The 27,922-nt window shown below is 58.7% G+C and overlaps 1 protein-coding gene across 3 annotated transcripts; it reads left to right on the top strand.

Annotated features, from left to right (window-relative positions):
- Positions 1-734: 734 nt before the first annotated feature.
- ACACB (acetyl-CoA carboxylase beta) lies at positions 735-25,971 on the top strand (the record flags this gene model as incomplete). 3 transcript variants are annotated; one of them, XM_082007676.1, is made up of 52 exons in its annotated part: positions 735-1,153; positions 4,347-4,479; positions 4,972-5,110; positions 5,393-5,502; positions 5,681-5,762; positions 6,512-6,610; positions 6,890-6,999; positions 7,225-7,335; positions 7,514-7,723; positions 7,982-8,152; positions 8,457-8,618; positions 8,861-9,024; positions 9,503-9,653; positions 9,734-9,837; positions 10,484-10,565; positions 11,083-11,228; positions 11,306-11,456; positions 11,609-11,743; positions 12,241-12,387; positions 12,524-12,712; positions 12,989-13,089; positions 13,175-13,263; positions 13,344-13,468; positions 13,887-14,000; positions 14,078-14,191; positions 14,574-14,663; positions 14,769-14,887; positions 15,130-15,267; positions 15,566-15,665; positions 15,756-15,863; positions 16,055-16,111; positions 16,526-16,567; positions 16,645-16,860; positions 16,962-17,117; positions 17,697-17,900; positions 18,447-18,602; positions 18,996-19,118; positions 19,337-19,606; positions 19,941-20,038; positions 20,206-20,326; positions 20,538-20,648; positions 21,174-21,317; positions 21,401-21,521; positions 21,687-21,783; positions 21,978-22,074; positions 22,316-22,451; positions 22,785-22,962; positions 23,422-23,534; positions 24,231-24,385; positions 24,625-24,795; positions 25,475-25,611; positions 25,741-25,971. In XM_082007676.1, 52 exons carry the CDS (start codon positions 735-737, stop codon positions 25,865-25,867), a joined length of 7,143 nt encoding a protein of 2,380 aa, XP_081863802.1. In that variant the 3' UTR covers positions 25,868-25,971. The 3 variants fall into 3 exon arrangements, with proteins under 3 accessions (XP_081863802.1, XP_081863803.1, XP_081863804.1); XM_082007677.1 differs by having other exon boundaries at positions 1,134-1,153; positions 15,082-15,267; positions 23,389-23,534; XM_082007678.1 differs by lacking the exon at positions 735-1,153 and having other exon boundaries at positions 4,351-4,479; positions 15,082-15,267.
- Positions 25,972-27,922: the final 1,951 nt, after the last annotated feature.

Below are 27,922 nucleotides of genomic sequence, written 5' to 3'. Positions count from 1 at the left end.
TTTCCACTCTCGCCGCCAGCAGCAGTTCTGCGGGGGGGGGGGGGGCGGGGGTGTATTTCGGCTGGACGTTGCCGTCACGTGCGCCAACGCCGCCCTACCGCGGCCGTCCCCGCCGGGGGGCCGGGGCACGCGCTCCCCCCGCCGCGCGGCCCTCACCCCGGGGCCTGGCGCCGAGCCCGGCGCGGACCGGCGTGACGGGGAGCCGCGGTGCGGGCAGGCGCAGCCCCCCGTTCGTCCCGGCAGCCGCCGGCCTGGTAGGGGGGGACCCGCGGGGCTCAGCGCTGATGGTGAGTGGCCCCCCCAGAGGGGGCCGGGGCTGAGGGGCGCACGGCGGGCCTGCGGCCGTTCCCCCGCGCGGCCGTACCCAGCTTTTCCTGCCGGCAGAGGTTCGGGGTGCGGTTGAAGGCCCCCCCCCCTCTGCGAGGGGTTGGGGGCGGCCTCGCTGCTGCCCTGGGGGGGCGGGGGGCCCCTTAGGGCTGTGTGAAGGCAGAGCCGAGCTGTGCCCCCGCCCGCGCCGCTCCTCTTTTGGGGCGTAAAAATAGCTCCGGCTGAGCCTGCAGGCAGCCGCGCCGGGCTGGAGGGGGGTCTGGCGGGGTGTTGGGGGGGGTGCGGTATGGGGTGCGAGGAGGAAGGGGCCTCGGCGTTTTGGGGGGCTGTTGCCATGCCCCCAGCAGATGGGGGGGCCTGGGTCCTCCCTGACGGAGCGTCTCCATGCCTTTCCCCAGGGCGGGTGAATGCTGCCGGCCGCCCTGCTCCTGCTGCTGCTGGTGCTGCTCGTCTGGGCCAAAATGTCCCACCCTCGGCCTGGGGAAGAGGAGAAGCTGGAGCAGACCGCAGCGGAGCAGCCGCTGGCTCCCACCGTAGCTAAGCCCCCGGCCCGGCCAGGCCCCCCGGCCTTCAACCCGCCGCCACGGGCTGGCAAGGCTGTGGCGGGGGGGCAGGAGCAGATCGCGGTGTACAGCCCTGCTGCTCTCCGCCGGCCAGCCCTGGCCAAATTCGTGCTGGGCTCCTTCGAGGACAACTCCTCCGATGATGAGCTGGTGGCCACGGCCTTCAGGCTGGGCAGCCGGCGCAGCAGCCTGGCCGGGGTGGGGGGCCCCGGCACCGAGCCCCCCGCCGGGACCTCCTCGCTGGAGCCCGCTGCCGGCATGAGGTACCATGTGTGGGGTCGGGAGCGGCGGTGATGCGAAGTTGTCCCATTTGAGGCAGGCTATGCTGCTAATAAGGTTAACGGCAGCCCCCGCGGGAAGAGCGGACGAGGCCGAGCGCTCTGTGTGTTGGCAGCGCCACGTGCATGAGTGCAGCGAGGGCTGGGGCAGGGCTTGCTTCGCTTTTGGATGTCAAAGAACGGGGTGGTAGGTGCTTTTAGAGTGCATAGTGTTCCTTCAAACGCAATCCCCAGCGCTGCAGCCAAATTGCCCAATTGCTCCTGTTTTCTCAGTTTCCTCTCTTATTTCGCTCCCCTCTGTCCCTGAACCATCTCCCGGTGCCGGGAAAGGCCGTGCCAACCCACTGGCCGCAGCTGTGGTTGGCACATGACAGGGGTGCACCGGGGAGCGGGCATTTTCTTGTGTGGTAAGACAAGATTGAGGTCGGTCGAGGTGGTGAGCACGCAGATGGGCAGCGGCAGGCGCTGCTGGTGTTTTCCTTGCACTCACCATCCTTCTGGGTGCCCGTTTTGTGCCTGAGCGTTGCTGGGGGCGTTTCACAGGGTGTACATTAAGGCAAGCTGCGCCGAGCCTTTCGCACTGGCACACGCACTTGTGCTTGCAAATGTTTCCCTTGTGCCCTCAGGGCTGGATCCCACGAAGACCCACTCCTGCTGCCAGGTTCACTTTGCTTCTGCTGGGGGACGCGATGCTAACGTGCTCCCAGTATTGCGCAGGGGGAAACACAGCATCCCAGGGGATGTGGGGTGCTCCTGTGCCGCTCCTGCCCTTCCTCTGCCCTGGCAACTATTGCAGATAAATTACTCAAGGCAGAAAAGCAGCTCTTTGGTGGTTTTGCGATGAGTTGGTGAAAAGCGGGTGAGCTTTGCTCCGTGGGTAGCTTTGCAGTGACTTTTGCCCAGCCTTAGTGCTGGCGAGGCCGCAGGGCAGCTCGCTGCTGCCTGCTAGCTTGTGCTGAGCGGCTTCTCGTGCGAGCGTAGCTGACAGCCATTGTAGATAACTGGAAACAAAGCACTGCTGCTCAGCTCCTCCTGGCTCCTTCACTCCCACCGTGGTTAAAAATAAAAGACCTTTGGCTGCAGGGACCTCTGTTACGAAACCCAACAGCCTGCTCACCAAGCACAGCCCAACGGTGTCTTCATGCCTAGCTGGGAGTTTGGGTGATTTCATGCACCGTGCTGCCAGCGGGGTATCGCTGCTGCTCCTCTGCGCTTTAACACGGGAGGAATTTCCTTATGTCGTTGCCTGAGTCACGTTGTAGACACGGTTGGTGCAGGATGGGACGGGTGTGCTGGCGCAGGCTTTGCGGTGGGGTTCGGGACCGCGGGAGGGAAGCGGGCAGTGCAGCTGGCCCTGGCAGAGCTGCCAAGCGGCACAGGGGATGCGCCGGAGCATGGTAAACCTGGCACCTTTTGATGGAGTGCTCCAGCTACTGAGAAAATAATACCCTAAGTGTGCAGAGAGATCAGGATGTTTCCCAACCTCCCAGGGGGGTTCGGCACATTTCCCCTTAAAATAAATGTGCCAAGTGCTGCTTGTGTGAAATCAGCTCATTCGGGGGGGGCTGGTTCTTCTTCCTTTGCTTATTTATAGCACATCTGTGGAACAACCATCAGCAGTTCAAAATCTGGCTGAGTTGGGGGGGGAATGTGAACCTAGTGACTAAAATAGAAAGCTGGTTAAAACTCTGGGCAGAGCCACAGGGATGTCCCTGCCTGCCCACGATGGGCTGCTGGCGCTGCCAGACCCTCCTGCGCCAGCAACCGCCGTGTCAGGAGGTGGGAGTCATGAGAGTGCCTTGTAGCACTGCTGGGACCGCAGCCCCGCAGAGGGGCTGGGCTGGCCGGCTGCAGCGCAGCCCGCTCCAGCCTGCCCGCTTTGGGGATGCGGGATGGGGTGGGAAACGAGGAATAGACTCTGGAGGGCATGGAAATGCCTTCAGTGGAAAACCATGGTAGGGGTGAGTCTGGCCAGCAGCACAGCATGCCTGGGAAGGTGTTTTGGGGTCGTGGAGCAGGCAGCGCAGGCAGCATGGGGCCCAATTTGGCAAGGAGCTGTGGCTGCTGTCATTGCAGGCTGTGCAAGAGCAAATTCCCAAGGCAGCTGCTGGGAGCGGCGCATCACGCTCTTTGCAAGGTTTCTTGCAGAGCACTCTTTGCTCCCCCTTTGGTCACCCTTGTAGGGGCACCTCCGGCTGCGCCCCTCGCAGACCTGGTGCTCGTGCCATGGGGTTTGGAGGCAGCAATCCTGCTTGCCTTGCACGGACGCCGGTGATGGGATTCTCTGTGCTATCCCATGTACCCGTTGTTTTTCCTGCCACCCACACCACCCAGCTGGGCCGCTCTGGGTGTCATCTGGGGACGTGGGGGATAGATACAACCATGCAATGGGGATTGGTGTGAACTGGGAGCTGTGGGGGCTTTGCAGCAGACCTCAGTCACTGCAAAGGGGCATTTGTGCATGTAACATCCCTGGCAGTGGGAGGGAGGGTCCGCAGTCGGTGCTGCGTTTTGGCCCCCTGGGAGTCTCCCCATATTCCTCGGGCCTCGGAGCAGAGCGTGGTGCGTTTCTAGCTGCAGCCAGGCTGGGAGCTATTAGTGGCACAGAAGCGGGCATGGCCGTGCTGCGGTGGTAGCAGTGCTCGGGGCACAAGCATGCTTCTGAAAATCCTGAGCAGCTTTCTGCTCCCTGAAATGCAAACCCCAGGGGCTTTTGTCCAGCACAGCAGGGTCTCAGCGCAGCCCCTGTGGCTGCAAATCTGCTTGTCGCAGCGTCCGAATCTATGTGGACCCTCAGCTGCTGGGGGGAGTGTTTTAATAGCAAAAGATGCTCTGTTCACCCCAAATTGCTTGCCCCATATAACTCAGCTGAAAACAGTTTTCCTCTGCGGCATTGCAGTGGGTGTTCAATGTCCCTGAAGAGATCCCGGTGTGCGTCAGGGAGCTGGTAGCGAGGAAGGTGAATCCCGACGTTCCCTGCGTGTGTCAGCAGGGCGAAGGGTTTTATTGCTTTCCTTGGAAGAAGCCGCAGAGGGGGAACAGTTTGGTCTCCAGTGCCCACTGCTGCAGGCTACCGGGCTCTCTGCAAATCCAACCCCCCAGGGAAGCCTGAGCCAGCAGCGGCACACGTTTGCTCGCGCAGCTGCGGGCTCGCTGACAGCATTGCGTCCCGCCGCAGGCCTAGCATGTCCGGGCTGCAGCTGGCGAAGAGGGGCCGTGAGAACAGGAAGATGGATCTGCAACGGGACTTCACCGTCGCCTCGCCAGCAGAGTTCGTCACCCGCTTTGGGGGCAACCGCATCATCGAGAAGGTCTTTCCCCACGTACCGTTGCCTTGGTTTGGGTGGAGGGTCGCCGCTTTTCATGGCAGCATCCTTGAGCATTGCCCAAGTCTCCCGCACCCGCCAGGCTTGGACTGATGGCAGCCTAGGACGAGCTGCTCGTCCCCTGGCTTTACCCGTCCTCATGGGCTGGGAGAGGGAGACTCTCCCAATGCTTGCAGGGGCTGCTTGCATGTGGCTTTGCATGGCAGGCACAAACAAAGGCCAAAGTCCTGTCCTTCATTAGCCCAGTGCCAGGCATCAAAGCTGCTAAGAATGTACACGTATGTACAACATTGTATGTACAGCACGTACAACTGGCTGCTGCAAAGCGGCCGTGTTAGCACGGCTGCCCTGCTCTGCTCACCGCCTGCGCCCAGCCCTCGCCTCCACGCTGCTGTCCCTCGGGGCCGCACGCCCAGCCCCACGCCCCAGCAGCAAGGAGAAGTTTCAGCCTGATGCCCCATGTCCCCGTCCCCCCAGGTCCTCATTGCCAACAATGGCATCGCCGCCGTGAAGTGCATGCGCTCCATCCGCCGGTGGGCCTACGAGATGTTCCGAAACGAGCGTGCCATTCGGTTTGTGGTCATGGTCACCCCTGAAGACCTCAAGGCTAATGCAGGTAATTCCTAAACGCATCCCAACGAGAGAAGTTCCTCACCCTGAGGCTGAACCGGGGCAGCCCTTTCCTTCTCCCCATGCTGCTGCCTGGGACGTGGGGGCCTCTGTACAACTCGGGGTCACACACTTCCCTCCTGTGCAGCCAGATGCAGGAGTAAATAATTTCCTGCCCTTCCAGCCTCCCCAGGATGGAGGATTTGGGGAGGAGGTGCAAGGGGCAGCATGCGAGTGGGGTGCGGCTTGGCAGAACCAGCTCCCACCACCACCATGCCCTGTCTTGCAGAGTACATCAAAATGGCAGATCACTATGTGCCTGTCCCCGGGGGGGCCAACAACAACAACTACGCCAACGTGGAGCTGATCGTGGACATTTCCAAACGGATCCCAGTCCAGGTAGCAGCCGCTTGCAGGCTTCCCACCTCTTTGCTGAGGGAAGCGGATGGGGAAGAAGGGGCACTCAGAAATGGGGTGACGTCCCTCCACGCGGAGGAGCCGGGCACGATGCTGTGGGCGATGGGAGGACAGCAACGCGGGGAGGTAATGGCTCACACTGCTCCTTCTTGTGCACCAGGCGGTGTGGGCTGGCTGGGGACATGCCTCAGAAAACCCCAAGTTGCCAGAGCTGCTGCAGAAAAATGGGATAGCTTTCCTAGGTAAGACCTTACTGCCTTCCCTGTGCTGGAGGGAGCTGTGGGCATCAGGCTAGCATGTGCATGCATGCTCGCTCCCCAGGGACGGGGCAGGTTTGGACTGGATGTTAGGAAAAATCTCTTTACTGAAAGAATGGTCAAGCATTGGCACAGGCTGCCCAGGGAGGTGGTGGAGTCACCATCACTGGAAGTGTTCAAAAAATATGTAGCTGTGGCACTTTGGGACACAGTTTAGTGGGCATGGTGGCATTGGGTTGATGGTTGGACTTGACGATCTTAAAGGTCTTTTCCAACCTTAATGATTCCGTGATTCTGTTCTGTGATTCTATGACACCGTGCTGGGCAATGCCTGTTTCGTGTGTCGGGCATGCCTACCCTGCAGCATTGCAGTCCCCAGGCTGGTTTCCCGGAGCTGTCCCAGGAATCCTGCTGTTTTCTGGGTTTTCCCTGTAATGCTGATGCAGCATTCACAGAGGAACATCGGGTGGGAGCAGACCTCGTGGGCTGCTCAGCCAGGGGACAGCCCAGGGCTTCCCCTTGGAGAAGGATCAAGCTCTGTCCTGAACTGGGCAGTGGGTTTGGGGCATTTCCCATGCCCTGACTTTTTGCAGAAGGGCTGATGGTACTGGCTCAGTGGGGAGCAGTTTCCGCAGCATCCATGCGACAGGGACGGGACAGCTGGCCGGGCTGGCCCAGCTCACCCTAGCTCACCCCAGCTCACCCCAGCTCACCCCTTCCCTCCCTGTTTGAAGGTCCTCCCAGTGATGCCATGTGGGCACTGGGGGACAAGGTTGCCTCCACCATCGTGGCTCAGACGGTCCAGATCCCCACGCTGCCATGGAGTGGGAGTGGTAAGCACCTCCTCCCCAGCCCCACACATCCTCCCCACTCCCCCATTTCTCTTGTCCCTGCCCCTCCTTCTCCCCCAAAGCAAGCATGGGGTTGGGGTCCCCAGCCTGGCTGGCCACAGAGTGGCTGCAGATGTCAGGGACCCCATGGCAGAGGGAGTTTTGGAGATGGGGTGCACGGGCACAGGGGAAATGGCATGTGCTGCTGTGGGGTGCCCAGCTTGCCTGGGCACAGCCATCATGCCGCTGTGGCGGTGACCATAGCCCTGGCCGTGCCCACAGGTCTGGTGGCCCAGTGGTCTGAGGAGGACCAGAAGCATCAGCAGACAATCAGCATCCCTCTTGAGACGTACGCGCAGGGCTGCGTGAAGGACGTGGAGGAAGGTCTGGAGGTAAAGCTGAGCCCACAGGCAGCTGGTTGTCTCTTGGCCACCATTATTTCTCTTTGGAGCCCTTTTGGGCTCCCAGCACATGTGACAGCAGTTCATCCCTCTGAATGGACATGGCTCAGGGCAGTCCTGCTCAGGACTGCATGGGGCTGGGGCAGGGTGGGCAGTCGGGATGGTGGGTTGGAGTCCAGAGCGCTTCAGTCACCCCAGTCCTTGTCCTCTCCTCAGGTAGCCAAGAGGATCGGCTACCCGCTGATGATCAAGGCAGCAGAAGGCGGTGGGGGAAAAGGCATCCGAAAGGTGGAGGCAGCGGAGGAATTTGGCACCTGCTTCCGGCAGGTGAGAGGTGCCCGGAACCTCCATCCCCATCCCTGTCCCATCCTGGGGCACGCAGCAGGGTCATGCTCCCACCCTGGGCACTTTGTGCTGCCCACCTGGGCTCACCACAGGACCTGCCTCCATCCTGGGATGAAATCTGGGGGGTGATGCTGGAGCATAACCGTCTCCCCTGCTGCAGGTGCAGGCAGAGGCGCCTGGGTCCCCAATCTTCCTGATGAAGCTGGCGCAGCACGCACGGCACCTGGAGGTGCAGGTGCTGGCTGATGAATATGGCAACGCCATCTCCCTCTTCGGCCGTGACTGTTCCATTCAGCGCCGGCACCAGAAGATCATCGAGGAGGCACCCACCACAATTGCGGTGCCTGCCGTCATCGAGGTGATGGAGCAGGTGGGTGGCCCCAGTCTTTGGGCAGCATGGGGTTTTAGTGAGAAACCAGTCTGTTCTTTGCTGGGTTTATTGTGATTTTTGGCACCTGAGGCTCCTAAGGAAGGGAGGGACCCCCGGAGCCGAGTGGGGAGCCCCAGCCCTGCTTCTCTCCTTGGATCCATGCAAGGACACTGCTGCCATTTTGCTTGGGACACCCTGACTCCGCTGTGGTGAACAGAGGGTCATTACTCCCCGTGGCGGTTTCGCCCTGTGCTGCAGTGCGCGGTCCGCCTGGCCCAGATGGTGGGCTACGTGAGCACGGGCACCGTTGAGTACCTCTACAGCGAGGACGGGAGCTTCCACTTCCTCGAGCTGAACCCGCGCCTGCAGGTGGAGCACCCTTGCACAGAGATGATCGCGGACGTGAACCTCCCTGCTGCCCAGCTGCAGGTACCTGACCGCACACGGGCGACCTTGCGAGCCGTGTTAGATGAAGCAATTTTGCAATTTAGGGAGAAGGGCTAGGCTGGAGCCTGGCAGAGGGAAGCTGTCCCATACACCAGCGTGTAGGGTGCAGGCAGAAGCAAGGTAGCATCCCTGCTTCACCTCTGGCTCCCTGCTGAGAGCAGCTGCCTGCAGCATGGTGCCTCTTCCCCTTGCTTTTAATTCATACCATTTGTTGATGTCTCCCAGTTGTAGTTTTAATGCTAAAGTCTTGTTCCAGCAACTAAAGTCCTCCTTGTTACTCGTGCAGATTGCAATGGGCATCCCCTTGCACAGGATAAAAGACATCCGGGTGCTGTACGGGGAGAGCCCCTGGGGCGATACGCTCATCTGCTTCCACAGCCCCACCAACACCCCCGTGCCCAGGGGCCATGTCATCGCTGCCCGGATCACCAGCGAGAACCCTGAGGAGGTGAGCTGAGGGGGACGGGCTCGTGCAGCGGCCCCACGCCTGGGGACGCGGGTGACCCTGCCGCTCATGGGATTGAACTGGGCACAATCCTCCCCAGCCAGACAATGCTTGTGGGCATTCAACCTGTGGGATCGGTGAGATCCATGTGCAGACCAATAAATGGCACAGGGGTTCCCCTTCCATTTGCGCTGCATGAGTCTCAAACTTGGTTTCTCCATGTCTTCTGCTCTGTCTTTGCTCAGGGTTTTAAGCCCAGCTCGGGGACGGTGCAGGAGCTGAACTTCCGCAGCAGCAAGAACGTCTGGGGGTACTTCAGCGTGGCGGCAGCCGGGGGGCTGCATGAGTTTGCTGATTCCCAGTTTGGGCACTGCTTCTCATGGGGAGAGAACCGGGAGGAGGCCATCTCGTGAGTGTGGTGGGACAGGGTGGAGAGCGGGTGTTCTTGGAAAGACTCGCAGTGGGTGTATGAGCCGGGAAAACTGGCTTTTATCTCAGAGGACCAGAATGGTGCCGCTGTGCTGAGCGGCTTGTGCGTGCTGCAGAGACTGTCTGGCCACAGCTAAAGTTTTCAGGCTGCGGTGGTGCTACAGCCCCAGTTCATCAACCTGATCCTTAAAGACATGTTGTAGTGATCCGCTAAGCATGTGCTTAGTGCCAGTGAGCAGCAATGTTCATTCAGTAATTGAGCAACATGTAACGAGTCTGTCTTGGGTATTTACGTGTTTTATTAAGTCAGTGCTGACTGTGGGGCTGTTTCATCCAGGCATGAGGGCACCCAGGGCTCGGGAGCTCATCACTCTGGTCCCTGTGGTTTCCCAGTTTCCTCTGCTGAAAGCCAAGTGCCACCTCGTCAGTCGTTAATGGTGGGTTTTGCTCCCTGAAAGGAACATGGTGGTTGCCCTGAAAGAGCTGTCCATCCGCGGGGATTTCCGGACCACGGTGGAGTATCTGATTAAGCTGCTGGAGACGGAGAGCTTCCAGAACAATGAGATAGACACCGGCTGGCTGGACCACCTGATCGCCGAGAAAGTGCAGGTGGGGGAGACCGGCCCCCCAGGGATCACTGCTCCCGTTCTGGTGTGAGACCCAAACCCTGTTGGTTTTGCCCCCCACAGGCAGAGAAGCCGGACACGATGCTGGGTGTTGTCTGCGGTGCCCTGAACGTCGCGGATGCCGCCTTCAGGACGTGCATGACCGACTTCTTGCACTCGCTGGAGAGGTGTGGAGCAGGGGCTACCCGATGGGGGCTCGGCCGTGCGATGGGCAGGAGTCAGGGGGATCGCATGTCCTAATGGGCCGCTCCTGGCAGCCCGTGCGGCTCCTGCAAGCATGGAGACCTGAGCTTTTCTCTCTCAGGGCCACCTTCCTTCCCTCTTTTGCTGCAAAAGCTTTGCAAATCTGGAGGCAGAGCCCATGGCACTGCAACAGACGGGAAATGGGGGTGTCTGCTGTGACTCACAGCTCTGGCTTCTTGGCTATTGCTTTGTCTGGAGAGCGGAAAAAGTTTCACATGGTTGGGAAAACAGGTTTCAAGGAAAAGCAGCTTCGCTGAATGCAGCCTGCACTTGAATGTCAAGGTTATTCCTCCAGCCTTGGAGGACGCCCAGGTCTCTCCCCTGCACCCTTATCTGAGCGTGTTTCGCCAGTGTCTGGCCTGCCTCCGGATGCATTTTTACAAGGCACTCACGTGGGTCATTTAAAGCAGATGTCTGTCCACTCCGGTCACCTTCGTGCCATCCCCCAGGCGGCTCGGAGCCCGCAGGGCCCAACGCCAGCAGCACTGCTGACATCTCGCACACTTGGCTACCCGCCGACGCGCAAGGCAAGAAACACTTGTGGTGCTTGACCCGTCCGTTGTGTTTCAGGGGGCAGGTGCTGCCAGCAGCCTCCTTGCTGAACATTGTCGACGTGGAGCTCATCTATGAGGGTGTGAAGTACGTTCTCCAGGTGAGGGCTGGGCCGTGCTCCTCCCAAACCAGGACTTCTCACAGGGAGTGGAACGTGTGCTCCTGTCCTGAAGGAGAAAGATGTAATAAACACAAGGTTGTCCTTTAAAAATGTGCAACATAAAAATGAGGTTAATAACCTCATTTTAACTAGACGGACATTTTCGTGCATCCTGTTGCCCTGAGTTTAATAAAGGACCTCCTTTTCTTGCTTTTAAACCCAATTAGTTGAACTTCATGCAAAAACTCCCTACTCACAATGAAAGCAGCAGGTGAGCCATGAGTTAAACCAGCTCTGGGCTGCGTTTGAACCACTCTTTGGTGCAGCCTGAGGTCGCTGCCTCCCGCCCTCCCCGGCACAGCCCCGTCCCATGGCAGCATGCTACTCCTGCACTGGCCCTTGCACCAAGCATGGGGAGATGCTCATCACCCCCCACCATTACCACCAGCCCCCAGAAAGGCCGTTGCACGCGTTTTGGGGGGTTGCACTGAGGGCTCCCCCCGGCTGCTGCCTGCAGGTTGCCCGCCAGTCCCTGACGACGTACGTCATCATCATGAACCGCACTCACATAGAGATAGATGTGCACCGGCTGAACGACGGCGGGCTGCTGCTCTCCTATGATGGCAACAGCTACACCACCTACATGAAGGAGGAGATCGACAGGTACCTCCCCACTGGGCCCCCACCAGCCTTGCCCGCTGACTGGCAGCGGGTTCGTGAGACCTTTCCCTCTCCTTCAGATACCGGATCACCATTGGGAACAAAACCTGCGACTTCGAGAAGGAGAAGGACCCGACGGTGCTACGCTCGCCCTCCGCGGGGAAGCTGCTCCAGTACACGGTGGATGATGGTGGCCACGTAGCCGAGGGGAATGTTTTTGCAGAGATTGAGGTGGGTTTTGCAGAAGAATCCAGAGGAGATCTCTTCCTGCCGTGCTGGTGGACGGCAAAGATGAAACCCACCAACACTGCTGTGCCGTTCGAGGCGCTCTGCGGTGTGCGGGCGCTGCTCGCTCAGTGACCGTTTCACCCGTCCTTGCCCAGGTGATGAAGATCATCATGACGCTGGCAGTGGAGGAGGCTGGGCGGGTGCACTACGTCAAGCGGCCGGGCGCGCTGCTGGAGGCAGGCTGCGTCATAGCCCGGCTTGAGCTGGATGATCCCACCAAAGTGAAGGCCGTGAGTCTGCCAGGGCCGGCCACGCTGCCTGTCCCCTCCTGTCCCCTCCCAAATGGCATCCCGCGGGGCACCGGGGACGCTCGCTGGGGGACAAAATGGAGGAGCTGCCCTGACTGGGGCATCAGCAGGGATGTGTCCCCGTGCTGGCACAGCGTGGCACTTGCATGGCCGTGCCACATCCCGCTGCCAGCTGCTGCTCCACGTGCCATGGTGTTGCTCTGCGTAAGCGTCCCATGCACGCTTACTTAGCGTGCAGAAGCTCACGTGCAAGTTTTTAGGGTATCTATAGCACTCTGTGTAAATCCCCCGTTTTTCTGCATTTTTTTCATGATGGCACTGGCAGAGACACGAAGCTGAATGTTAGGAGCTTCCTCTGTATCTAACCAAAAGCAGATGCTGGAGGGGTTGTGCTGGTTTCTCTGGGGCAGCTGCAGCTCTTGTGGGGCACCGTCCCATGTCGGCAAGGACCCAGGCCAGCCCACCTCCTCTCTCTTCAGGCGCAGCCATTCACAGGGGGGCTCCCAGCCCAGCAGACCCTCCCCATCACTGGTGAGAAGCAGCACCAGGTTCTCCGCAACGTCCTGGACAATCTCACCAACGTCATGAACGGGTACTGCCTGCCTGAGCCATACTTCAGCACCAAGGTAGGTGTTGGGGGCAAAGGTGGTCCAGGGATCCTGCCCTGTTGCCTTGTGTTTGCCATTGTGGCAAGACAGGCAGCACCGGTGGGTGCAGGCAGTGCTGGTGGGTGCAGGCAGCACCAGCTTCTGCTCCCCACAGGTGAAGGAGTGGGTGGCGCAGCTGATGAAGACCCTGCGGGACCCCTCCCTGCCCCTCCTGGAGCTGCAGGAGATCATGACGAGCATTTCGGGAAGAATCCCTCTGTCCGTGGAGAAGTCGATCCGGAAGGTGATGGCGCAGTACGCCAGCAACATCACCTCCGTGCTCTGCCGCTTCCCCAGCCAGCAGGTGAGCGGCGCGGGGGCTGCGCTCCCCAGCTTGGCCTTTGCTTCCTTTTTCCTAGAGCTCCTTAGGAGTTTCTGCCTGAATTTGTCCTGCCACTAGATATTACAAAAAATTAAATGAGAGAAACATTTGTGGTTTTATGCTTGTGTTTTTATATTTGTGTTTTTATATTCGTTTTTCTACATTTATTTGTCACTTTGCATTTTTCGCTTGGGAGGGGGGAAAAAGCAAACGAGGCTGGCCCCGACCTGCACCGGACCCTGTGCCTTCTCCCCGCAGATCGCCAACGTGCTGGACACCCACGCGGCCACACTGCAGAGGAAGGCTGAGCGGGAGGTCTTCTTCATGAACACGCAGACCGTGGTGCAGCTGGTGCAGAGGTGAGCCCCGTACTGACCGTGCCCCCCCGCCAGCTCCCCCACCACCGCCAGCTCCTCGCAGCAGGCTGGGCTCTCTGCTCCCCAGGTACCGCAGCGGCATCCGGGGCTACATGAAGGCAGTGGTGCTGGACCTGCTGAGACGCTACCTGCAAGTGGAGACCCAGTTCCAGCATGGTGAGGGCTCAGGGGCTCTCTGGAGGGGTCTGTGGGGCTCTCTGGGGGGTCTGCAGGGCTCACCGTGCTCTGCCCCGCAGCTCACTATGACAAGTGCGTCATCAGCTTGCGGGAGCAGTGCAAACCCGACATGACCCCCGTGCTGGAGAGCATCTTCTCTCATGCTCAGGTGGCAAAGAAGAACCTGCTGGTGACCATGTTAATCGTGAGTACAGCCCATGTGCCCCGAGACACCAGAAGTAAAGGCTGGCAGCAGGGAAAAGCCCGAAGTCGAGGCGAGCTCTGCATCGCTGTGAGACAGGACGTGGCTGCGGGTTTCTGTCACAGCCCTGTGCTTTTCCCTTGAAAGTGGACAGACACCTGAGAAACCACTTTTCTGCTCTTCTGTTTAATGTATCCCCAGAGTTTGGGTTTTGCATTCAGGTGTCCATTCCTGCCTCGTTAGGACAGGCTTTACCTCCCCTCTGTAGCATTGCATTGCTGCCCTTCGTTCAAAGAGCAGCGTTTTGCCCATTTTAGCACCTCGGGTCTCGTCCCCGTTGCCCGTGCAGGGCTAGGGTGCGGGATGAAGCCATCCCGCAGCGAGGGGCCTGAGCTGAGCCATGGTGGTGCGTGCACTGCAGGACCAGCTGTGCGGCCGTGACCCCACGCTGACGGATGAGCTGATGGCCATCCTCCACGAGCTGACGCAGCTCAGCAAGACGGAACACTCCAAAGTGGCGCTGAGAGCACGGCAGGTCAGCGAGCGCCGTGCCATCCCCATCCCTGTCCCTGTCCCCGTCGCCCGCGCTCCCAGCAGCCTCTCCCCTCGCAGGTGCTCATCGCCTCTCACCTGCCCTCCTACGAGCTGCGACACAACCAGGTGGAGTCCATCTTCCTCTCTGCTATCGACATGTACGGGCACGAGTACTGCCCTGAAAACCTGAAGGTTGGGAATCGCGCGATTTTCCGCAGAGGGAATTTGGCTTTCGGGTGGCTTTGGTGAGGAGGTCTGGCTGCAAGTGGCTTAGCCTTAAAAATAGCCAAAAAAGCAATCAAAGCCTTGCTGTGGTGTCGGTGCCTGTGTGGAGCATTGCTGCCAGTCCCCATCCCCTGCTCCTCACCCAGTTTGGCAGGGGACTGGCATATGGATCCACGTCTGGGTCTGGCGGCATCCCCATGGTGGGCTGGGTGTCCCCTGGCACCCTGATGGCCAGTCCTGCACAGCCCCACATTGAGAGACCCCTCTGGAACGTGCCTCCCCCATCCTGTGATGGGGCAAGAGGGTCCCACTTCATCCTGCCCTAAAGTTTCCTTTCTCCTCCCCCCAGAAACTGATCCTCTCGGAAACCACCATCTTTGACGTGCTTCCCACCTTCTTCTACCACACCAACCAGGTGGTGCGCATGGCGGCACTGGAGGTGAGGGCTGGGGTGCTGTGGGGGGCACGCGAACCCTGGGGGGTGGCCTGGATGTGTGTGGTGGGAGCAGGGGCACGGCGGTACCTCCTGCCGTCCCCCTCCCAGGTGTACGTGCGGCGCGGGTACATCGCCTACGAGCTGAACAGCCTGCAGCACCGGCAGCTCTTGGACGGCACCTGCCTGGTGGAGTTCCAGTTCATGCTGCCATCCTCCCACCCAAACAGGTACGGGGGCCCCCGCTCCCCTGGCCACGGTCCTTTTTGCAAAGCTGTTGGTTTTGTATTGTCTCCCCCGTGCAAAATGTGGGGACCCTCAGAGGGAGCTGCCCACCACGCTCTGCCTTTGCCAGTGGAGCAGGATGCGCACTCTCCGGGTCAGGGTCCCACGTGGGACCTGCGTGGTCCCTGTTGGACCCAAGAGCAGCGCCTCTGCCCACGGCTGATGGCTGCCTTGCTCCCCCGTGCAGGATGTCTGTCCCCGTCAGCATCTCCAACCCCGACCTGGCCCGGCACAGCACCGAGCTCTTCATGGACAGTGGCTTTTCTCCCCTGAGCCAGCGGATGGGAGCTATGGTGGCCTTCGACAGATTCGAGGACTTCACGAGGTGGGGGTGCAGGGACGTGCCTGGCCGGTTGTACACACGCCTTTTGGATGCCACTGCAGTTGTTAGAGAGCAAAAGAGGGTGGAAAAGCCAAAACTGGTGGCAGCTGGGCAGTGCTGGGAGCAGATCCTGTTCCTCCCACAGCCAGAGGTTGGGGCTGAGTGGTATTTTCAGTACGTGCCCCCAGGGTGCTGCGCTGGTACCTGCGTCCTTGCCACAGTGGGTTCCTGGTGCTGTCCCCTTGGGCAGGGGGTGGGCACGACGTGCTGACTTGTCACTTCATCCTTGCCATTTGGGCAGGAACTTCGATGAAGTAATCTCGTGCTTCGCCGACCCGCCTTCGGAGAGCACGCTCTTCAGCGAGGCACGAGCCACCGTCTACGAGGAGGACGATGCCAAGGTGGGCATGATGCCGTTGCTGTCCCCCCAGGTGGTGCCGGGGTAGCAGTGGTGCTGCTGGTCAGGGTTGACTGGCAAGGTTTTTTGCCAGAATGTCCGTGAGGAGCCGATCCACATCCTCAACATTGCACTCCGCTGGGCTGACCACATGGAAGATGAGATGCTGGTGCCCATCTTCAGAGCCTTTGCCCAGTCCAAGGTCTGTCTCTGGGGCCGGACCCCCTTTTTGCAGATCCTGCAAGCCAGGCACCATACCCCAAGGTGCTGCCTCATCTTCATGCGGTGTTCCCCAAAGTGCTGCACCCTGCAGCAGCTGCTTGGGTTTTGTTTGCTCCCTCGGTGGAGGTGTTTAACCTTTCGTAACTGGTGGAGTCTTCTGTTTCCGTGTAGAAAAATGTCCTTGTTGACTGTGGTCTGCGGAGAATCACGTTTCTCATTGTCCAGCAGGTGAGTGCAGACTGAACCGCCAACAGGCAGAGTGGCTTTAGATGCATCATGTTTCTGCCTCCCTAAAGCACCTAGAAACATCTATAAGGGCCTTATAGACCTAGCATTGAGTGATGGATGTACCTACTGTGCACCAGGAGCTGGGAATTAGTTAATGAGGGATTCAGTGAGTGATTTATCTCCTCTCTTATCCTTCATCCTGCTAATGTCTCCAGTAACATGTGATTCCTGCGTGGCTGCTCCATAGGCTTTAAGCTGCCTTTAAAAGGCATTGATTACTCTCGGTTCTTTTCCTTTTGGGGGAGGAGGAAGCCTGCAAGGTTTTTTCTTCTTAATGAATTCACTGAAAATCAGAAAAATCCTCTGTGTGCGAGGATTACTCACGTTGTCCTCTCTCTCCTCTCTTTGCTCTAGAGAGAATTCCCAAAGTTTTTCACATTCAGAGCCAGAGACGAGGTAAGAGACGCGGTGAGAGCAGAGCCCGTCCGGCGCTGGCTGGCCGGCCGCTCACTCACCCCTCTGTGCCGCGCCAGTTTGCAGAGGATCGCATCTACCGTCACCTGGAGCCGGCGCTGGCTTTCCAGCTGGAGCTGAGCCGCATGCGCAACTTCGACCTGACGGCCATTCCCTGTGCCAACCACAAGATGCACCTCTACCTGGGGGCTGCCAAGGTGCAGGCGGGCGCTGAGACCACCGACTACCGCTTCTTCATCCGCGCCATCGTGCGCCACTCAGACCTCATCACCAAGGCAAGGAGGTGCCAGGTCCCCTGGGTGCGCGGGCAGAGGTGGGTGCATTTCAGGTGCAGGGGGTTGCTCTGGCCGCCCCTGAGCCGCCCCGTGCGCCGCAGGAGGCTTCCTTCGAGTACCTGCAGAATGAGGGTGAGCGGCTGCTGCTGGAGGCGATGGATGAGCTGGAGGTGGCCTTCAACAACACCACCGTCCGCACCGACTGCAACCACATCTTCCTCAACTTTGTCCCCACGGTTGTCATGGACCCTTCCAAGGTGCGTTTCTTGGTGTCCTACTTCCCACTGTCAGCGTGGTGCTGATCTGGGGATGGAGGCTGCACTGTCCCCCGTGCTCGGTACCGCTGCACAGATGGGCAGCCCCCCCCACGCTGTCAGACCCAGTCCCATCCAGTGCCCACCCAACCCTGGGTGGGGCTTGGATTCAGCAGCCACAGAGGTACCTGCAGCTTAACTTCTGTGTCAGACCTTCACTGTGGGCTGTTTGCTGGGGAGGTGCTATTTCACACTTGGCAATGATCAGGGCTCTTTGTACAGGCTTGGACAAGCGGGCAGCTCACTGGAGGGCACGAGGGTGGGTGGCAGACTCTTCCCCCAGGCAGCGTGCAGTCTGAAGGAGTGGGGCTGTGTCCACTCAGGAGGGTGTGGGGCATTGTCTTTCCCTCTCCCCAGTGGAGAGGCTGGATGGCAGCACCAGCCCCCAGGGATGGAGGGATGGAGAGAGGGAAGGGGCTTGCCCAAAGCAAATCTGAAATGGCTGTTTGGGATAGAGATGTAACAGGGCTGCTCCAGCCTTGGCACTGGGGACAATGGTGTCGTGTGCTGTCCTGTGCCCAGATCGAGGAGTCGGTGCGGTCCATGGTGATGCGCTACGGCAGCCGCCTCTGGAAGCTGCGGGTCCTGCAGGCCGAGGTGAAGATCAACATCCGCCTGACACCCACTGCCACCGCCATCCCCATCCGCCTCTTCCTGACCAACGAGTCCGGCTACTACCTGGACATCAGCCTCTACAAGGAAGTGAGGGATCCCAGCACCGGCAGCGTGAGTAACTGCAGGCAGCGGCTGCAAACGGGGACCCAGCCACAACTGCTTGAGCAATTGTCAGTGACCGTGAAGCTTTGGGGTGGTTTTTGGCAAAATCCTTGTGCACCTGCAGTGCTGGTCTGTCCCAGACCAGACAAACCCAATGGGACTGTGCAGCATCATTCCCAGGACTGGCCCAGTTTCACTCTCCTCTGTGCTGCATCCAGTTGGGCACCTCGGGGTGATGCTTTGCTCCAAAATGATGCTGAGCCCCAGGGGTGTTGCTGGCGCTTAGTTGCACAGGTTTTGGTCTGGGAGGTGAAGGTCAGCGTTAGGGTGTTACTGGTACTTGCGGCACAGCAGTGTTGCACTCTGTCCCCTCAATAGCACAGAGTGGGGTGGAGAATCATATTGTTTGGTCGAGCAGAGCTGTGGGCACGAGCATCTTGGCCAGGCAGAGCTCAGCAGAGTTCCAGCCCTGCGGGGCTCCCACACCTTAGCGTTGCAGAGAGGACTCACCCGCATGCCGAGGGAAGGCAGCCAACGCTCTGCTCTTCTCTCCAGATCATGTTTCGGTCATATGGGGACAAGCAAGGGCCACATCACGGGATGCTCATCAACACCCCCTACGTCACCAAGGACCTGCTTCAGGCCAAGCGGTTCCAGGCGCAGTCCTTGGGTACTACCTATGTGTATGATTTCCCTGAGATGATCAGGCAGGTGAGTCTGGCTGAGCAGAAGGAGGCTCTAAATTATTGCATTTGCTTTTCTTCCCCCACCATGCCCAAATATTCCCATCTGGGGTAAAGATTCCTCTCCCCTTAGCTGGCAAATGAGAAAAAGAAAAGAACCCAAGCCCCGATATTTTTGGTTATATGAAGCGTTTCTAAACCAATTCCTAGCTCTTGCAAATTGCTGTAGTCACACTCATGGAGGACGTGAAGCAGAAAGCCCCGTGCAAGGAGGTCTGCAGCAGGGTGGGGGCTCTAACGCAAAGTTTTGTGCACCCCAAGTCCCAGCCTGCTGCAGGAGTGTGCGTCTGCGCTCGGCGATAGCCTCGGAGCTGCTGCAGCCCCATGCTTTCAGCTCGTCCTGTGCACGGTGTCTCTGCAGGCTCTCTTCAAGCTGTGGGGCTCCTCGGAGCTGTACCCCAAGGATGTCCTGACGTACACCGAGCTAGTGCTGGACTCGCAGGGGCACCTCGTGCAGATGAATAGGGTCCCTGGAGGGAACGAGGTAGCGGGGATGATCTGGGAATGGGGCGAGAGAGAGGGGAGGCTGAAGCTGTGCTGCGGCAGGTGGGAATGGCTGGTGGCGTCCCCAGTCTGGCTGTGTTTAAAGCCTGGGAGATGCTCCTCAAGCAAGTGTTTTGTCTGTCAGTTAATGCAGTCTGCAGCTCAGACCCTCTATTTCTGGAGGAGCCTGACCCATGACCTTGTGCTGTTTTGGGGCAGGTGGGGATGGTTGCTTTCAAAATGAAGCTGAAGACCCCCGAGTATCCAAAAGGCCGGGACATCGTGCTCATCTGCAACGACATCACACACAAGATTGGCTCCTTTGGACCAGAGGAGGACCTGGTCTTCCTGCGGGCCTCGGAGCTGGCGCGGGCTGAAGGCATCCCCCGCATCTACATCGCCGCCAACAGCGGTGCCCGCATCGGCTTTGCTGACGAGATAAAGCACATGTTCCAGGTGGCCTGGGTGGACCCTGCGGACCCTTACAAGGTGTGTGGGCACCTCCCCTCCTGCCATCACAAAAAATAACAGGGGACTTATTTGGGGAAGGAAGGACTAGAGCTAAACTGGATCATAAAACTGGGGGATCAATACTGGGGGTTGGCACACATGTGCACCCACTGCTATGGGGATGGTTCCCTCTGCTTTCCCCAGCAGGGTGGAGATAAAGGTGCCAGTGCTGGCATGGCTGCTCTGTCCAGCCCTCGTCCCTGAGCCGCTGTTGATGCATGGGGCGGGTTTGGGTTGGGTTTGGAGAGGGACTGTGTCCCACATGAACGTGTGCACGGGGGGCTCCAAAACTACTCCTCCTCTTTATTTCCAGGGGTTCAAGTACCTGTACCTGACTCCCCAGGACTACACGAGGATCAGCACCATGAACTCGGTGCACTGTGAGCATGTGGAGGAAGGGGGCGAGTCCAGGTGAGCCCCACTATCCCACGGGGCACACAGAGGTGGCCCGAGCCTTGCCCTGGGTCCCGCTGGGATGCAGCTCCCACGTCCTGGCTCAGCATCCTGCCAAACACGTCGCACAAGTGAGTGCTTCCCTCTGTCCTGCCCGTGCCACCACGGCTCTGCTTTCCCCGCAGGTACGTCCTCCTAGACATCATTGGGAAGGACAATGGTTTTGGGGTGGAAAACCTGAGAGCTGCCGGTACCATCGCCGGGGAGTCCTCTCGCGCTTACGATGAAATAGTGACCATCAGCATGGTACAGCCGAGGGCCCTTCCCCTGCTCTGCTCCTCCCCTCTCTCCCATTCGCTTTTAAGGTCATTCCCTTGGGGGGGATAACAGGCGAGCTGGTACAACTCGACTGTGCAGGCCCCTGCGGAGCCAGAGAGCATCGTTCTCCCGGCACTCGCAGACCGTGCTGCAGCCCTTTCTCCCCAGTAACCCTGTGTGTCCTTGTGTGTGTGCCCAGGTGACCTGTCGTGCCATCGGTATCGGTGCGTACCTGGTGAGGCTGGGCCAGCGTGTCATCCAGGTGGAGAACTCCCACATCATCCTCACTGGCGTCACGGCTCTCAATAAGGTACCACGCTCCAGCCATGTGTCCTACCCGGCACTGTCCTTCACGCCACAGCATGCGTGGGCTCCTTCCCTGTCCCATGGGAAGAAGTGACCGCTCCCTGCTCATCACCTCATGGGACCTGTGTGGAGGAGATGCAGGGGAACTGCAATGTGCTCTTCTCTCTGAGCACCGAGAGAATGCCACCCCGCACCTATTTGGTGCTGTAGGGGCCAGTTCATGGTGCGTTGTTCCTGGGGCAGGGCCGTACGGCAGGGGAATGTTTGGCTCCGGTCCCAGGGGCAGGACCCATCTTTGGGCAGAATCACACTGGTTTGAGCTGATTTGAAACCTGCTTAGCTAAACCGATGCACATGTCTAAAGCAGGATCCCTTTGCTTTAACTTCAGCCTGGTAGGCAGAGGTGGAAATTCAGCCTTAAACCAGCGGGAATGTGCCTGTACAGAGGTTTGACTTAACAAACAGAGCAAGGAGAAGCAGCTCCTGTGTTAGCAGAGACCAATCTGTTTCTGTTAATAATTCTGGTTAGGTGTTGGGGCGTGAAGTTTACACATCAAATAACCAGCTGGGAGGCGTGCAGATCATGCACAATAATGGTGTTTCCCATGTCACCGTCCCAGATGACTTCGAGGGGGTCTACACCATCCTGCAGTGGCTCTCGTTCATACCCAAGGTAGAAGGGTGCTGCAGGACAGTGGTGTGGGGTGTTACCCCATACCTGGCTGGTGACCTGCCCTTCGGGGCTCTCCGTTGCAGGATAACCGGAGCCCGGTGCCTGTCACTGCCGTAAGTGACCCCATTGAAAGAGAAATTGATTTTGTCCCTTCCAAAGTCCCCTACGACCCCAGGTGGATGCTGGCAGGGAGACCCCATCCAAGTAAGTGAGAGCAGCCTGAGACCTCTGCAGCAATGCTCCCAAAACCATCTTGTGGCTGCAACCCCCCCATCCCAATGCAGAAGGTGCTTTTTGTGGTGGGTCGGTGCAGAGAGCGCCCTTCAGCGCTCACTGTCGCACTGCTTCACTTTTCCCTGTGCTCTGCAGCTCTCAAGGGGACCTGGCAGAGCGGCTTCTTTGACCAGGGCAGCTTCTTGGAGATCATGAGGCCATGGGCTCAGACAGTCGTGGTTGGCAGAGCAAGGTACTACTGGGATCAAGGGATGGAGCCCTAGGGCAGAGGGTGATGCGGGGAGCCTGCGTGCATGGCCAAATGCACTTGAGCCCTGGCTATGGCACTGCTTTTGGGATGATGGAGGGGGAACACCTCTCTGGTGGGGCTGGGGTGCAGTGTGGAGGGGAGCTGGCCTCTGCTGAGGCTATTGGGCCTTGCTGCAGGCTGGGAGGTCTCCCCGTGGGTGTCATCGCTGTCGAGACACGCACCGTGGAAGTGACAATACCTGCGGACCCTGCCAACCTGGACTCGGAGGCAAAGGTGTGTGGTGAGACCATAGTGCAGCCAAGCAGCAGCAGGAGGTTGGAGGGGAGAGCGGGGAAAAAGCTTGGTGTAACCCTTTGGCATGTCCTGATTTTCCTTAAGGACTGGTGAAATCAAGGGTGCTCGGTCAGTTTGTTTTCTTTCAGCTCTTTTACACCGTGTGCTGCCAACCCACCAGTGCAGTGTGCTGGGAAGCACCGGCACCAGTCTCAACGCTGCTGCCAACCGTCTTTTCCAGATAATCCAGCAAGCAGGGCAGGTCTGGTTTCCAAACTCTGCTTTTAAAACAGCCCAGGCTATTCGGGACTTCAACCGGGAGCATCTCCCACTGATGATCTTCGCCAACTGGAGAGGTTTCTCCAGTGGCATGAAAGGTATCCACACTCAGGGTGCCCACATCCCCATGCCATGCCATACTGCCGGCACTCCTGCCACCCCCGGGTCCTGGGATGACCCAGTCTACCAAGAACCTGCCCGCACCACTCCAGGATGTGGGTTGGGCTGGGGAGGTGATGGGGCATTGCCAGGACCCAGGTCCCAGGGCTTGGTGGCTTCCTGCTGGGCTGTTTTTGGTGGGCTTGTTTGGTCTCTCCAGTGAAGAAGGTGGCTTTGGGCAGCTAGACTGAAAAGGTTGGGAGGAGGCAAGGGGCACTAGCTGGGTCCACAGCAGTCGGGGCGCCCAGCCACTGAGTCCTTTTGGCTTTCAGACATGTACGACCAAATGCTGAAGTTCGGTGCCTTCATTGTCGATAGCCTCCGGGATTTCAAGCAGCCTGTCCTGGTCTATATCCCGCCACACGCGGAGCTGCGGGGAGGTTCCTGGGTGGTCATCGACTCCACCATCAACCCTCTGTATGTAGAGCTCTACGCAGACAAGGAGAGCAGGTCAGTGTCCAAAATATATGTGTGTCCTCCGCAGCCTATGTGCAGAGAAATGAGAGCCGGTGCATGGGGTCTGCAGAGTCATAGTCCCGCTGGCAGGGGCCTCCGGTCACTTGAGATGTGTATTTTTTACCCTTTGGTTAATCAAAGCCATCAGCCAAAAGTTCCAGGGTTCTTGCAGAGCAGCATGGCAGGTATCTCCGTGGGGGTATCTGCATCCAGCAAAGGCTGTGGGCAAGTAAATCATGCTTCTACGGGACAGGAAGCATTTTCCCTAACCTTAATTAATGCATACTGGAGCAAGCTGTAAGGAGTGGGAGGATAGACAAGAATCCCAGACTGGGAACAAAACCCTTTTAGGTTTTCTCCCTCCCTAATTCTTAGGGAGTTGCCTGGACGTTTTGTCCCAGGATTTATTTTTCCATGCAGACTCGTCCCTGCTTTACCAAACTTTCCTTCCAGGGGAGGCATTTTGGAGCCTGGAGGAACAGTGGAGATCAAGTTCAGGAAGAAAGATTTGGTGAAGACCATGAGAAGGATCGATACGGTCTATGCCAGGCTCGTTGAGCAGCTGGGTAAGGGAAGGGCATTTTGACTTGTGGGTGTTGGTAACGACAAGTTAAAACATGAGGCTCAAACACCATGGTGGCAACCGTCAGGAAATCCTTTAGTGTTCCTCTGTGGAAACTCTTTATGGCTCTTCTGATGGTGGAGCCTGCCAAGGGGATGCGGTGGAACTTTAAAATACCTGCATCTCCTGGGGGCTCCGTAAATGGTGCTGGACTTTGCTCCCATGCTTTGAGATGAAGGATGGCGATGGCCATGCTGAATCAGTACCTGATGAGATGACACATAGTCATTACAGAGCTGCACAGAGGCTGCCTTTAATGCCCTGGGTCTCCTTTCACCCTGTGATCGGCTCCTGCCAGCAGCAGATGGGTGGGTCTGCGTTGGGAGGTCCTTGGCCCCATGCCCCTCCACATCCACACTGCTAAAACATGGTCCCACAAAGTCCTTGCAAAGGCCACCTCCCACCTCCCTTGCGGCCGGCGCAGAACACAGCACGGCCCCTTCGTGGCCATGGCTTTCTGTGACTGGGCTCTGGGCAGGGGTGTAAATGTGCAAAGCAAAGGGCCGTGATGCTGGGCACCCCGTTTCCTGGCAGGGGTGGCTGATGTAGGAGCACTGAGCGGAGCACAGCCCCCACGGTGGCCTGGGGAGCCCCGTCACAGGGGCAGCGGGCAGGCTGCTGAGCACGGTGTGTCCCACAGGCACCCCCGAGCTGTCCGAGGCGCAGCGCAGGGAGCTGGAGAAGCAGCTCAAGGCCCGGGAGGAGCTCCTCCTGCCCATATACTACCAGGTGGCCGTGCACTTCGCTGACCTGCACGACACCCCGGGCCGCATGCAGGAGAAAGGCGTCATCACGGTGAGCCAGCGGGAAGGGGCTCGGCGCAGGGGGGCTTGCAGCAGTTGCATGAAGACGGGAGGTAAAGTCCTTCCTGGGGGTCTGGGCTGCAGCTCAGTGTGCCCCGGGTGCTGCACTCTGCTCCAGCCCAGAAGAGCTGCCTTCAAACCCGCCGGCGTGAGCCGCCAGCAGGCAGTTGCTGCAGATCAGCTCCTCTTCCTCTGGAAAGGCAAACCTGAGCTGTGTCCCTGTTTCTCCAGGACATCCTGGAGTGGAAGAATGCCCGCTCCTTCCTCTACTGGCGGCTGCGACGGCTGCTGCTGGAGGAGGTGGTGAAGGCAGAGGTCCTGAAGGCGAACAGTGAACTGAGCCACATCCACATTCAGTCCATGCTGCGGCGCTGGTTCATGGAGACGGAAGGAGCCGCAAAGGTACCCCCAACCCCAGCTTCCTGAGGCATCCCTGTGGCCAGGCGGGTCCGGAGGGCTGTCACCTTGCTCTCCCGTTGCTCGGCTGTTTCATTGGTGCCTCCCTAAGTGTTTAAACCTGCGATGGGAATTACGATTCTGCAGCCTGTGCCGGGGTGGGCTACGCAGCCCTGAGCCTGGGGCTCTCTCTTCAAATCGGGTGACCTCAGTTGGATGCCGATGTTCAGCTGTAGCAAGGTGGCCCCCAAATAAACATGAGCCTCCTCATTTTCCACCATCAGATAGGGCTTTCCAGGGCAGAAGTGAGACTTGGGGTCTTTGCATTTGAGCTACCCTTGAAAGCAAGCGCCATGACACACACCTCACCACGTCAGTTCTGTGCTTGCTGAGCTGGGAAGTGAGGGCATGCAAAGGAAACATGTTTTACATTAACTTTTTGCATTTTAAACAGCCCACAAAGCTTTCTTAGTTCCAATTTCTAAACTGAACCTTGTCTCCAGTGTCTGTTAGACAGGAGTGGGGGCATGTGCTGAGCCGTCCTGTGCCGTATGTGCGGGACTGAGGAGAAAACTCCCATTGTCTGGTTTTGTCACGGAGGAAAAAGCCTGAGGCCACAGCAGAAAGGGGGGGCTCGGGCTGTGCAGGCAGCAGCACCCCCTGCTCATGGTGCTGCTCTCCTCAGGGCTACCTCTGGGACAACAACCAGGTGGTGGTGGAGTGGCTGGAGAAGCACATGCAAGAGGACGACGGCACCCAGTCGGCCATCCGGGAGAACATCAAGTACTTGAAGCGGGACTACGTCCTCAAGCACATCCGGAGGTGAGTGGCCGCGGGAGCTGGGATGCGAAGAGCAATGCTGTCCCCTGGGTTGGGGACAGCAGGTGGTGGGGATGAGGCGGTTCTTGCTTCAGCCTCCAAGGCAGCTGACCTCTCCCGCCTGCCTTGCAGCTTGGTCCAAGCCAACCCCGAGGTTGCCATGGACTGCGTCATGCAGATGGCTCAGCACATCACCGGTGCGCAAAAGGCCCAGGTCGCCCGTCTCCTGTCAACAGTGGATAATGATGGCCCGTCTTGAGCCGGCGGCTGGCAGCGTGCAGGGCAATCGCTGCGGGGCAGGAGGGGCACCGGGACATGCTGCTGCTCAGAGGCCAGACCTCGCGTCCCCACCCGCTTCCTCAGCCCTCACACTGAAGCCTGGGACTCTTACTTGTGTGCCTAAATAAAAGATTCCAGTGTTTGTATTTTAAGCCATGAAGATGGTCTCGCCATCCGTGCAAAGTTCCCTCTGGTGCTGGGGGTGTTCGTCAGAGGGGTGGCTTGGCGGAAGATTGTCCCGAGCCGAGTCTGGACCTGGTGTAGAAGCTGGTTTTAAAAAGAACCTAAAATCTTTTACTGTGTTTTAGTTGCAAGCCCTGGCCTTAATATTTAAAACAAGCACCAGTGTCAGACACGTCTCATGAGACTGGATGGAGCTGGATGTACAAACCGACCGGCCCAGGCACCACCGGGGAGCAGGACAAAGGAGGAGGTCTCCGTACGGCCGTGTTGGGGCTGACCAGGCACCAGCACAAGGAAATGTAAACCCTGCTTAAGAAGCAGCCTTAAACTGATGTTTTGTAATAAACTCAGGAACTCTGAGGAGCAGTTTGTCTCATCCTTCCCCATGTTGAGGAGTGATCAGTAGATGTGGCCAATGGCCCAGAAAAGACACCAGTGAGCCGTGCTGGGAGCTGGTGCAGCGGGAACAGCAATGGATCCTCCACAGTTCGGCTGACCCGACTGTTCCGCTCGCTCGTCTCGTGTCCTTTCTGGCTCCTGCCACTGCTCCTTTGGGTGTTTCCAGCCTGCGGCTCCTGCGGAGGATGGAGAGGAGGGAGGACATGGCTCCGGGTGCTCCTGCCCCAGCAGCCCAGCTCCTCTGCTGAAGCACAGGAGCCAGGGTGAGCTCTCCATCTGCTCGGACTGTCCCTTGCTTCTCAGGTGGCCTTTAATCTGCTTGGTTCATGGAGGGGAAATTTGAATATGTGCTCCCCAGTGCCTTGGCGGTGCGGGTGCATCATTTCACCAGCACAGGTTTCGCTCTGGCTCGCAAAGGTGGAGGCACGATGGCGATGGAAGGTGGGACGCCTGGTTCAAGTGCAGGGCTGGTATTGCCCTGGTGTGGGGGTGTTGGACACCTCTTTGGTCATGCCTGGGCTGGGGGTTCCTGCTGGGGTCTGCGGGGAGGTCTCCCTGTCCTGGTTGTGGAGAGGGCCTCACGAGGTGCTTTCTGATTTGAAAGGTGTCACTGTGCTTTGTCAGGGAAGGGGGTGCTGATGCTCGCCGTACGGGAGCCGAACCGCCACCAATAAAGTGAGCACTGTTCTCAAGGGAGTTTTCCTGAGCTCTCTTTCCTTTGTCGTTGCAGAACCGCGGCGGGTCTGGGCGGGGGCCGGTGCCTCTGCCGCTGCACAGCCCCCTCCCCGCAGCACGGGCGCTGCTTGGTCCAGAGCGGCTGCTAGCGTCGCTGCCGCGCGCGCCTGCCCCTAGCCAGAGCTCTTCGCGCGTTTAGCCACCGAGGGTTTCAGGTCAGAGAAAGGGTTCACACCTGTAAACTTTTATTCTCGTGGAGGGTTTGAGCGAGGGACAAACCCTCGACTTGGACATAGTATTATGTCTGTAAAGGCGACGAAGCCTGGGGAAGGCTGCTCTTGGAGATAAGCCCTCGCTTCCGTTTGCAGGTGGGCGCTACAGATGCTTTGTGCGGGGACGAGATACTTTTCTGTTCGCGGGGGCACGGAAACGCACGGGTCTTAGATTCCAGAGCACGCTCGGGCACTGCGGCTGGAGGCAAAGTTGTCTGAGCTTTGCCCATTTGTCAACATGCGTAAGTTGTAGGAAACTATTTCCTTGCCGGGTTGGATTTCCAGTAGCAGATGCCTCAGAATTGGTGTTTTAATGCCGAGCTGCGACATGCCACGTGGCAGCCTGACGCCGGAGTAGTTATGATGCAGCACATCTAGAATAACCCAGGCTTAGTGCTAAGAAATATTTATTGAAAAAAAAAATGAAGACATCATAGATGACACCAGTCACAGCAACTGATCGTTAATCACATTTGTTCTTGAGCAATAAATTATGACGTGGAGCA

The sequence above is a fragment of the Phaethon aethereus genome, assembly GCF_964289735.1.
Source record: "Phaethon aethereus genome assembly, chromosome: 17".
NCBI lineage: Eukaryota > Metazoa > Chordata > Aves > Phaethontiformes > Phaethontidae > Phaethon > Phaethon aethereus.
This window is presented reverse-complemented; position numbering and strand designations above follow the sequence as displayed.